The sequence below is a fragment of the Sciurus carolinensis genome, chromosome 5 (assembly GCF_902686445.1).
Source record: "Sciurus carolinensis chromosome 5, mSciCar1.2, whole genome shotgun sequence".
Lineage (NCBI taxonomy): Eukaryota > Metazoa > Chordata > Mammalia > Rodentia > Sciuridae > Sciurus > Sciurus carolinensis.
Genome location: NC_062217.1, coordinates 2391761 through 2404366, shown reverse-complemented (window position 1 = coordinate 2404366; position 12606 = coordinate 2391761). Strand labels below are relative to the sequence as shown.

The 12606-nt window shown below is 46.3% G+C and overlaps 1 protein-coding gene across 2 annotated transcripts in view; it reads right to left on the bottom strand.

Moving 5' to 3' along the window:
* Positions 1–3159: 3159 nt before the first annotated feature.
* Ankrd10 (ankyrin repeat domain 10) overlaps positions 3160–12606 on the bottom strand; it is a 29491-nt gene continuing 20044 nt past the window's right edge. For both annotated transcript variants that reach the window (XM_047552269.1, XM_047552270.1), the window contains exons 5-6: positions 7994–8089; positions 3160–4602 (exon numbers count right to left, since the gene is read on the bottom strand). In XM_047552269.1, the coding sequence (XP_047408225.1) occupies positions 4154–4602; positions 7994–8089 (545 nt within the window). In that variant the 3' untranslated portion in view covers positions 3160–4153. The remainder of the gene's footprint in view (positions 4603–7993; positions 8090–12606) is intronic.

The following is a 12606-nucleotide window of genomic DNA, read 5'->3' as shown; positions in this document are numbered from 1 at the left end:
GTTACTCAGGAAGGCTGTCCGAGCAGCGTGAGGTGACGAAGGGCCCGCAGGCCCAAGGGCGCTGTGGCCTCAGTGCCAGGGCCTTCTCCAGGGGCAGCACTGCCAGTGTCACCACGGAAGCTTCTGGCATTTCCAGAAGTCAGACTTCTACCTGAAAATGAGTGGCAGGTGACAGCGAGTGAGACCCAGAACTTGGCAGACAGGATTCTGAAGTGAAAAGTGTGCTGACTTTAAGTCCTGTGGGCAGAGACTGAGGAGGGGATGGCTGGTCAAATGGTGGGTCCATCCCAAGCTTTCTGAGGAGTCTCCACACTGCTTTCCAGAGTGGCTGCACCAACTGCAGCCCCACCAGCAATGTATGCGTGTGCCTTTCCCCACATCCTCGCCAACACCTATTGTTACTTGTATTCTTGATAATCGCCATTCTAATTGTGGTGAGATGGAATCTTAGGGTGGTTTTGATTTGCATTTCTCTTATTACTAAAGATGGTGAACATTTTTTCATATATCTGTTGGTTACGTACAGATCTTCCATGAATTGTCTGCTCATTTCCTTAGCCATTTATTGACTGGGTTATTTGTAAACTTGGTGTAAAGTTTTTTGAGTTCTTTATAGATTCTGGAGATTAGTGTTTATATGAAGTGCGTGTGCCAAAGATTTTCTCCCACTCTGTAGGCTCTGTCTTCATATTGTTTCCTTTGCTGAGAAAAAGCTTTTTAGTGATGCGGCTACATCAATGTTTACAGCAGCCTAATTCACAATAGCTAGATTGTGAAACCAACCTAGATACCCTTCAAAAGATGAATGGATAAAGAAACTGTGGTATACATACACAATGGAATACTATTCAGCCATAAAGAATAAAATTACGGCATTTGCAGGTAAACGGATGGAGTTGAGCATATCATGCTAAGTGAAATAAACTAATCCCCACCCCCCCAAAAAAAAACAAAGGTCAAATGATTTCTCTGATAAGTGGATGATGATACGTAATGGGGGAGTGGGGAGGCAAGAATGGAGGAAGGAGGGACTGTACAGAGGAAAGTGAGGGACGGGGAGCAGGAGGAGGGAAGGAGAGAGAACAGAATGAGGTAAACATCATTACTCTATGTACATGTATGATTACACAAAAGGTGTGACTATACTTTGTGTATTACTAAAGAATCGAGTTGCACCCCATTTGTGTACAATGGTTAAAAAAATAAAAGTTCACAAGGTGAGCCTGCCAGAGAAAGCCAGCTGACAGTTCGTGGCCAAGAGAATCTTAGTTTTCCGGCAAAAAACGTCAACTACAAAATTTGTACCCACCACAAGTCACAGCATCCCACCTGTGGCTTTTCTGAGTTGTTAGTGATATTTATGTGGTATATTGATAAACAATAACAAAATGTTTCAACACTTGAAAGATTTGCAAACTCAGTTAAAACGATACTTTCCAAATACCCAATGTGGAAGGTTATAAACCAGGCATAGGCTAGAGGTCCACTGAGCACTGGGCAAATGGACTTTAACTGAATACCTTCAGTTCACTGATGTGGATTTTTTTTTTCCTGTACCAGGGATTGAATGAACTCAGGGTCACTCAACCACTGAGCCACATCCCCAGCCCTATTTTGTATTTTTTTAGAAATAGGGTCTGAGTTGCTTAGTGCCTTGCCGTTGCTGAGGCTGGCTTTGAATTCGTGATTCTCCAGTCTCAGCCTCCTGAGCTTCTGGGATTATAGGCAAGCGCCACCATGCCAGGCACTGATGTGGATTCTGAGTCAACATTGCAATGAAGCTTTAAAAAAAATCACCAAATAACCACAAACTTCAGCTGCAAATGCTATTATCACTGCCTTTTCCAAGTATGTACGTGGATGAAGACAGACTTCCTCCACATCTTCCATCGAAATCATACCCAGCACTTCTCCTGGCAGCGCTTCAGTTCAGTGCAGAGGACTCGCACATCTTAAGAGAAAGGCCAAGGTCTCATGGTTTGGGTGCTACAGTAAATGAACTTGATTTTGTTTTCTAATTGCGACAAACATACAAGAACACAAGCATGGAAAAGGGTCTTCACACCAAAAAGGCTGAGAATCAGTGAATCATTCCAGTAGCTTGGTATAAACGTAGTCTTGGCAAGTTTGGTAAAATCCAAGCCTATTCTTGGCCAACGTCAAAATGACAACCACGGTTTTTTAAAGCACTCTTCTCCTTACAGTGCTAATCAGAAACAAAAACTTTCCCAAAAACACACACAGTGAGGATTCCTGTGTCTACCACCCAGTTCAGTGCCCAGTTCCCGCCCCTCCTGATCCGTCCACCTTCTCCCTTCCATTTCTATGGAGCAGATCCAAGGTGAGACACAATTCCACCACAACTCCCCAGTACGGCTCAGTGAGGGCGGGACGTCCCAGCGAGCTGGCTCTAACGAGACCGTAGGACCACCTGCTGGAGCGTGGGTGCTGCCCCTCCACAGGTGCTAGGCAGTGTTTCTGTCCCAGTCACAGTCTGTCCAACAATTCAGAAGCCTCTTTAAATATTCTGATCCTTAGCATCTTTCAAAAGGTTCACTGGATTCTCAGCATGAAGTCTCTGAAATACTTTAAAGTCCAAGTAGTGGGTGGCATTAAGTTTCATCTTCTTTAAAGACTCAGAGCAATGTGGTGGCTTCTGGGCTCTGTCTGTGAAAGAGTTTCCGAGGCCCAATCTGGATTCTGAGCTTGACAGCTGCTGACTGCTGTGGCTCACAGCTTCCCGCTTCTCCTGTTGGTGTTCACAGAGGGCCCGCGACTGTCGGATCACTCGATGCTGGAAAGGCTATTCGTTGCCATCAACTCACTGTGATTCACATTCTTAAAAGTCTACGTTCACTTTAATATTTGCTGAACCTAAGAAGTCTGGAAGATTATGTTAGCGATCTTTTATGAAAATAAGTATCTAAGGAAATGAGGCTAGCTGGCACATAATTTATATTCCCCCAAGACAGATCCAGTGAGAACAGGTGCCACAAAAGTAGAGGATTTTAACAAAGCAAAAGTGTTTTAAAAACACGATGGAGAACCTGGGAATGAAGTAAAACCTTACCAGCAAAATATAACACAACACCACCAAAGCCCTCCCTCCCGCTCTTCCCCCGCCGATCCCCCTGCCCCTGGAGAAAGCACACAGAGGAACAAAGTGACCGAGAGAGTTTTACTTGATTTGTAGAGAATGATTTGAGAACAAACGTTAGTTCACTCCTACAACACTGGTTTGCTCATTTGACATTTTCTCCATCTGCACCAATTGTTATTACAAAAATCAGAAAAGTAAAAATTCATTACAATATTTGCACAGTGTAACAACTAGTTTCTATAAAATCATAAACTTAATGCAGTTTTAAGAGATTCAAAAATTCTCTCAGTTACTAGATATACATAGTGATGTGTATGTATGTGTGTGTGTGTGTGTGTGTGTGTGTACATTTAAAGCAGAAAACCTCAAAAAACAAAAGAGAAAAAGTAAAAATAGTTAAATATTTTGATCTGACAGTTCCTACAAACAGTGATCTCTGCTATGTATAAAGGAAACCATTGCCTGTGGTAAAAATTCTAGAAAGCAAGTAGGAAATGTGGAGTGAAAACAGTCCACCAGAATCCACCCCAGGCTGGGCCTGCTCCCAGGGGAGCCCAGGGCACGGGTGGCACCGTGAAGCCAGTGTGCGCCACCACTAAGACCTTCACCACGTGGCAAGCTGCAGTTTCAGTGAGAGATGCCGAAAGAGACAAGTGCTCTTTTCTTCACTCAATCACGATGGGACTCTCGCTGAGGATGCGCCCACCGGGAAGAGGCGTGTGGCCAGGACCCACAGAGACAGCAAGGGGGCTCTCAAAACAACGCCCAATGCGAGAGGAAACTCGCCAGGCACCTCACGACTGCCCACTTATCTTGATCAGATACAACTTATGGAAAGAAAAACGGCAACCTGGTGACGGTGTTAAAAAGACCACGTAGACACCGGCACCAGAAACACCAAACCGCAAAAGAGCATCTTATCAAAGGACAGATACCCGCCAGGGACACCTCCGCACAGGAAGCCCTCTCGCGCACCACGCACGCACGGGGAGCTGCTGGGGGGACTCCACTTTCGTGCTCCGGGCCGGCCGTCGGGGGGCCAGCCTCCCGTCCTCAGGAGCCGCGGTGCAGGTGCATGGCCCCCAGGACGGCGCTGTCGTAGCGCTGCTCCACGCGCACGCAGCTCGAGTGCTCCACCACGCTGCTCAGCTCAGGAATGCTCTCGGCAGTGTCCCCAAACCCGTGGTAGTGTCCGTACTGCAAGTTCTCCCCCAGGTCCTCCACCCAGGAGGGCCTGCTGGCCACACAGCTGCTCGGGCTGCCATTCAGGTGCAGAGAGCCGCACATCTCAGGGTTGGCACTCACGCTCCTTTCTGGCTCCTCAGTCCCGTTAACACCGACAGAACCCACTAATCCACTGCTAATTCCATTAAGGCCTGTCAAGCACGGGTCACTCCTGCTTTCCATCCCACTGAGCTGGGCCATGCAGGGGAAGTCCACATGTCCATTGACGACACATCCATTTGTCAATGTATTCGATACGGAGCTACTGTTTTTCATATCTGCATTAAGAAATACACCTGTCACCAAAATTCAGAACAGGGTGGGAGACACTATACAATGCTTCATTGCTGCCACAATTTTAAAAGATTTAGTTTCTTTGCTGTTGCTTCTTTTAGACAAACCAGCTTCTTTTCCAAAATTAAAATGAACAGGTATATTTACACATAAAACATAAGAGTAGTATCTGCCTGGCAAGATACGGAAAATGTATGCATTTCAGTAGCACTGAGCAGTCATATCTGAAAACACCAGCTGACAAACACAATGCTTGAAAAATACCCACACTATGAAAAAACTGTCAAAAAACTTATTTTGGGACTACTTTTGAAGAGCAGTTTTAAACATAGTGCCTGAAAAGGTCCATCAGAACTGAACGTAGTTTCCTACAAAGTTAAAACTTCTCTAGTTCTTAAGGGGTGGGGTGGGAAGGAAGCAGGTGAGTTAGGAGAGCTCCAACCACACGCAACGCACCACAGGACGAAGCCTTGCTCCTCAGTCAGGAAGCACAGGGACAGGAGGAGCTGGCTTTTCTTTGTGATGCTCAAATCTGTTAAGGACTTCTGCCGAATGCTGCGTCAGAGCACCAGCAGAACAGAGAGCACAGTGAGGGCTGGGCACCCCAGTGACACTCACACGGCTGCGGGCTAAGCGCACAGTTCTGAGGAGTCTCTTCAGAGTCCAGCTCAAAATGACCACGAGAGCCAAGGTTTCCTGGTGTTAGGTCATTTTCAAAAACCACTTATGCTGGAAAAAATGCTGATAGTTTAACCTGCACATACTAACCCCCTCAGGAGGGACACGTCCCATGGATGTAAAGTTCATCACAAAGTGTCTGGGCATGCTGGAAGACAATTAATTACCAGTTACTTTTCTGTATGTTGGAATTAGAGAATGCCCAAGTTTTCAGAATTCACAGAACAATACAGAGAATGATCTAAAATTATCTCTTGCTTGGTAATAAAAAATTTCACCTCAAGGCCCTGTTTCATCAAAGTGAGGAGCAACAGCTAGAGAGGAGCTCGGGCCTAGTGACGTTCAGAAGGACCCACTTCACACTCCGGACACTGGCAGGCACCACAGCGCCACTCTTCCCATGAAGGGCTTTCCCGTCTGCTGCCTCACCAGCCCTGACGGGTCTGTGTCCCGCCTGTCTTCTGGCGAAGACAGGATCGTGGCTGGTTCAGTGAACACAACATCTTCTAAACATTGCATGAGCATACATTTTTTGGCAATTTCATCAATAATTAGCTTAATAACTGCTATAAATTCTTCAGGGATAATGGATTATTTTCAAACTAAAGGCTAGCTTTTCTATTTCATTAAAACTGAAGACTAGAGAGCAGTGTCCAAAGGACTAAATATAAAGAAATCAGGTAATTCCCAGGGGAAATTTTTTATTTTTTTCAAAAAATGAAAGTATTAATCACCTTATGTGATGGAACTCATAGACATGATGGCAACACTGGACTGTTTCCAGTACACTGTGTGTGTAGTTTTATACTGAAATAAAGTAAACTGAATTTTTCTCAAGTGCTCAGAACTCATCTTGTCTTGGGAACTCTAATAAAACTGAGCGTAAGAGCAGCAGCCTAGAGACTGTGTGAGATACTGGGCTGGGCCCATTCTCTGCAACGCTCCCTTGCTGGGTTCCAGCTGTACCTCAAGAGCCTTCTGTACTTCTTGTCCCACCACATGTCCACTTCCCCACAAGTGCCACAACATCCAAAGCACAAGGAGTGGGCTGGGAACCGCCTGAGGACGCAGCCTGTGATACAAGACCAGCAGTCCCAGAGGAAGCCACAGTCCTTCAGAAAAGGGAGGGCTCTGGACCTTGCATGAGGTTCTCAGATGAGAGGCATTCAAAATGTAAAGGCAATGTTTGAGCAGTTTTTCAAACAAACATTGTCTTTGAAAATAATTCTATAAGAACAAAGAACAAAGACAGACACTTGGATGTCCTTAGGGGAAAGCAGCCTGACTCCTGTGACTTCCTAGTCAAGAGAGGAGGCAGTTCCTGTAAACTTTCAGTGGACAAGGAAAGCTGTTTCACCTAAGAAAAATGCAAGTAATCTCCAGTGATTTATAAGCCTGTTTCTTCCATCAGATAGTATCTTAAGGCCACGGTGGAAAGCACGGGGAAGGCCTACCCCGCATCTGACCTGGTGATAGACAGGGCCAGAAGTGAAGCCAGGCACCACGCTTCACATGAAATCACCAGGAAGTCATGTGGGGAGAAGGCAGAGTGATTACCCTGCCCACGCAGAAGCACATAGCAATGTCACTTTTCCTAAAAGCAGGCTTTGAGTCTTGTTCATTTTTAGACAAGAACAAACATCCTGACTACAGAAAATGCACTATCCCATCAGAATTGCCCATGGCAAACTCTACCCGTTTCATATAATTATTTGGCAAAAAAGGTGACACTACATAACAATTTGGTGGCTCCTAGAAATCTGTATGTATTTCCTTTCATTTTGGTGAACAGAATGACATTTTCATGTGGTCTGGAAACAAAATACATGCTTTTTTCTTCCCAGTGAAGAATTTAGCATAAAAATGTATTAAAAAGTACTTCCGAAGTACTTTTAAAAAGTACTTCTAAATTGATTAACATGTCAAGAGAAAGGCTAAAATGTTTTTGTGGTCACCTAAATAAAAGAATGGCAAAAAAAAGGTGTCAGCGAAATAGATAAATCCTTTTAGAAATTCCAAGTGCTAGAAGAAATTGAGCTTTTGTCTTTTAAAAACAAAAAAATATGACTATTAGCTGTTTTAATGTTAAACATCCTAACACATGAATTGTTTTGTGAAATGATGTTCAGCATTTAAGACTTAGATGGAGGGCCAGACACCAAAGCAACCAAGCCCACGGGCCAAAGACCCGGCACTGGCATGGGTGGGTTCGAGCCAGCTCCACCGTACGACCGGTTCCCAAGGTGCACAGTGAGCTGTGCACTGCCTTGAAAAGACCAGCAATGGCATGACTGGCAGGTCATCCAAAGGTTGTCAGAAAGTAAAAAAATGCAACCTCATTAAAAATAAGCAAGGCACATTAAGCAAAAGCTTCAAATCAAAACAGGAAGATTGCACTTGTATTTCTCATTTCCAGAGAATGCACCAAAACACTTGTCCTTGTATCTACAAACTTGCCCAAGATATGCAAATTGTAACACTTTTTTGAAGACACTGGATGGCACAGTGCAAAAATGTCTGAGAGAAAATCATGTTAGAAATAATAAGCATACTGATTCTTGCAACGACAAGGGGTCTGCATTGCTGAAACAGTATATATTTCTATTTCTTTTGGTCCAACAGAACCACTCTCTCGTTGTGTGGTGTCTTCGACCATTGGGCTGTTGTTGCAGACAACGGGAAACTGTCCACTCCCACCTGTTACAGCAGGAAACTCTCTGTCGACGTGCATTCTGTCAGCGTCGTCTTCCGTCTCACCGTTCCCGAGTGGCATGGCACAGTCCAGGCTTGAAGCTGCACAGAAAGCAGAGGCTTCAGACTCCTGGACACACACGAGAACCGAGCGAGGCATATCTCCAATCCTTTATACAGAGATGAATGCTTTAAAACCGTCAAGTAATCACAAAAGACCACTAATGAAAGCTGTATCCTACTAGAACTTAACTTTCTACAACAAAAAAATATTTCTTGAAGTGTGCAGTTTCAATTAATATCATAGAATTCCAGATATATGTTCTAGATACACCTGATGGCAAAAATCCTAATTTGAAGGTTCTTGTTTACAGAACAGAGATTAGGCCTAGAGACAATTCTAAACATTTTCTTCTAGATGCAGCAAATATTTTTTTAAAAGAAACAGACAATTCTTAAAAAATGTAAAGTCATTAAAACAATACTGAGATTTTTTTTAAAATCCACTAAATTCACTAAAAAAGAAAGATGAAGGTTAAGGTTCAAGAGTGGCCCAAAGCACATTGCCTGAGTGGCTTTTGATCTGAGACCAAGATACAGAAAACTGAAGACACACTCTAAAAAACCTGGAGTCCCAAGGAACCTAGAGCTAAAGCTACACACGCACCTTCTCTCGTGTCCAGCAGTGGAAAAGGCACACATCTAGTCAGGCCCCCAGGTCAACACTCTGTACACACACACCTCTTCCCCAAACCCTGACAGCACTCGAATCTTGATTTTTCATATGCCACGCATGAATCCCACATTAACTAATTTCAAAAGGATCTTTGATTCACCATATTCACATGTACCCACCTAACCAAAGTTCCCTGAGGTCTGGGTGGCTCCACTCTTTTTCGTATCACAAATACTAAAGGCACTAATCTCCTTTACTCCCTAAGTTCTCCCTAACCCTCCACACTCCAAACCAGCAAAGCCAAGTCCTTACCTCATTACCAAACCAGTACTCACTTCTCCCAAATCCATGGTGAACAGGTCACCTTAAAAAAAAGTAAGTCAAAGTAAAACCTGGGGAGGGTGCAGCAGGGACGTGAGCAGGGTGCTCCGCTCACTCGGGGCTCCCCAGGCAGTGGCACCCCGGCTCACTCCCTCACCTCCATGGTGCTACTCAGACAGACCAGCGTGCTCCCTGAACGGAGGGACCCCGGGACGCCAGCATCTACGCACTAACACCTGGTCCTGCTTGGGATTCAGATGCCAATGTCTCTCGTATAAAATGGCAAGTAGAGGTCATTTTTGCCATTTCGTACTTCTGAAAAGGTTTGGGGAAAAAAAAACTCAGATAACAATGTGAAGACCCCCCCCCCACCACCAATAAGGGTGTCTGTCCTTTCATTTGCTAAGCCCAGAACCCAGGACAGTACCCAGGTCTGGGAATAAAACCCACTCACTAGGCAGAAACAAACTTGAGAGAGAGGAGGAGGAGGAGGAGGAGGAGGAGGAGGAGGAGGAGGAGGAGGAGAGAGAAAAAAGAAAGAAAAAATAACTGCAGGACAATAAAACCCAAGAACCACGACTGCCTCAGGAGGGCTGCACTGTGGAGTGAGGCCCGAGGGCAGCTGTGCCGCCAGAGGCCTGGGTTCCACCACAGCCTGGGAACCCGTAACACCTACCCCGGGGGTGCACGCGCTTGCTTAGTGGGTGCCTCTTGCTAATGCTCTTACTCGTAAAGGCGGCAGAAATGAACCAGGCGGCAGCCAGCAGGAAACGAGCGTGGGAAGCACAGAAACACCCTCGGAGGGCCTTCCCTCAGCCTGCCCCAGGAACTCGGGGAACACGACTACCAACGGACCGTCCTTCCGGTGTCCCTGGTACCTACAGTAGGTGCTCGAAGGCTGGGTGCTGGCGTCTGGGTTGATCACTTTTTAAAATGGCACACTACCAGCCATGCCATTCAACTGGCCCCCAGACCTTCAGAACCTTGGGATTGAACTCTTGCTGACACCAAGATCCTGTGGCAGCTCCTGCGGTTGCTTGCGGGGCCGTTTAAACACAGCACTCTGCCTGCGGAAGGTGGCCTGTGTAGACCTCTCAGAGGACCCAACATCGTCTCTGGTGACCACACTGTACTCTATACTCGTGCTGTGGGAAGGAAGTACTTCCACTTCCCACATTCCTACTGACTCGCAGTTCCAGGAAGACGGCTGAATATTCTCAAAACACACGTGCCGCGACCCTCACTTTCCGATGCCAGAGCGGCATCTGCTGAGAAGACTTAGGTGAGGCTGAAGGTGCGGGACACAAGACTCCCTGGATTTGGCCCAACCTCCCAGCTTCCCGGGCCAGAGAAGCCCGGTTCTCGACCTGGGGGCAGGAGAGATGCTTCCCTAGGGCCAGAGTCTCAGGCAACTCAGTGGCCACACGTCTTATGACTAAGAGTTAAAACAGCGGGGAAGGTCTCAGCCAGCTCCGAGCCATGAGCGCTGGCTGCACTAGGGAAGAAACGCACTGGACAGGAGGATGGCCACAGCAGCGCCTTGTGAGCGCTCCCCACCTCAGGACAGACACACACTCAGCTGCCAGGCAGAGCTGCAAGCAGACTGGGGCATGCAACCACCTCCACAGCAGATCGCTCCAGAGCCCAAAAGCCGAGCTGCCCGTGCCCAGGTCAGCTCCAGGGCACTGCTCCTAGGACCCACCCACGCTGGTTCTGTTCCCCAAGATCAGAGAAGATGCCCTCTCACACAAGCAGAAACCGCCGAGGACTTGTGTACAAGGAAGCCGAGGAGACTGGACCACATCAAGTTCATGACCAACGTCCAAGTGCTCAGGCAGTGGCCCCGAACCTGAGGGGTGGCCAGCTGCATGAGTGAGAAAGCTGACCCAGGGAGGATGCAACTTCCCAAGGAAGGAGCAGGTGAAAAGCATTTCCTTCGCCATTCCCACCAGACATGGGTAATTAGAACTGATTCACTTGAACGTCTACTTTTTTTCTTTAAAGTGTCTAGTTAAAACCAGAACTCAAGTGACCTTTTGTGAAACTTGTTCTCCTGCCATGGCCTGAATTCCAACAGGCAGACAGTGAGGATGACGCCAGGAGGCAGGGTGACACCCAGTGGGGAAGGAGACAAGCAGCAGTGCTGCCAGACTAAGCAGGGCTGGGGTTTTGGCAAGAGGCATGTGAAACAGACTCCACAAAACTGTCCAAAGCTGTGTAGGAACAATCAGACCGCACGGGTCGCAATGGAAACCAGACACTGTGGTCTCAACGTGACACAGTGTGCTCGCAGCATCTGAACACAGGGAGGTGTGATCTGCTGCTCTTAATTTCTAAAAACAAGTAAGAACCGCTGTTCACTACAGGTTTTAGAAGACCAAAGAAATCAGAAGTTAAAGCATCATGTGTGTGGCTGAATTAGGGGAATTAAATTAAAATTTACTCCTGGGGGGTGTCCTTAAAATCTCATGTTTAAGACATTAGCAATCATCTATTACTTACCAAACGAGCTAGTCACATCACTCTTAAAACCTGTACTCTTCAAGTCTGCTCAAGAGAGCAATTACAGACAGAAAAAATACACCAGTCCTTGTGGTGTACGTTTCTAACCCCAACTACTTAGGAGGCTGAGGCATGACTACAAAGTTTGAGGCCAGCCTGGGAAACTTAGACCTTGTCTCCCCATGGAATAAAAATGGCTGGGAGTGCAGCTCAGGAGCAGAGGCATGTCTAACATGTATGGGGCCCAAGGTGCCACCAGAAGAAACAAACAACTTCCCCCCAAACAAAACACAAACAAACAAACAAACCCCAAAACCAGAAAAATGGAGATTCTTGGTGTTAAATTCATCCTGGAAAAGTGTGCTGGGAAACTCTACTGCTGACTTAAAGTGACAAGGCTGTAGATGTTTTTACGTTAAACACTCATGTACCACAAATGAGAATCTAAGGTCAATACCTATTTGATTAAAATACCTGTGAAGTCAATTCAACTTCTGAGATCTGTTGTCACCACAGGCTACTCCTCAGGGCCATCATGGTCCCAACCACGGCATGAAAAGTTCCTGGGTCCATCTGGACCACCAAGAGAAACAATCACCAGCTGATAGGAAGGAGTGTCCACCTGTGGAAGGGACTGCATTCTTTCCTAGCCAGGAACGCCAGCAGGTTTCAGGATGGTCTGCAAGGACTACAGGTGTCAACAGTGCGCTGACACTCCTGGAGATGAACCAGGTACACCAACAAACCCAAACTTGCTTTTACAAAGCAGGCACAGCCATGGAGTCCTGAAGTTCTTTTGCCCATTCATTCTAACCAAATGGTAGATAGAGAGAGGGACCACTACCCAAGCACACACAGGTGCCAACCTGCACCAGCCCAAATGAACAGGATCCCATCCTGGGGAAGAGGTCACCTCAAAACACTTCTTAAGACCTGCTTCTCATCAACTTTAGCTCTATTGCACTCTCCAGAGTTCATACTTCCACGTCTATCAATTAACACCTCTGTTCTGACCAAACTGCATTTTGATACTACTTGAATGGCTTTGAGATACTTTAAAGTATGAACTTTTGTAGTATAAGTTGCTTCCAAAGGTTTATATTCAATGCAAAAAGGCCTG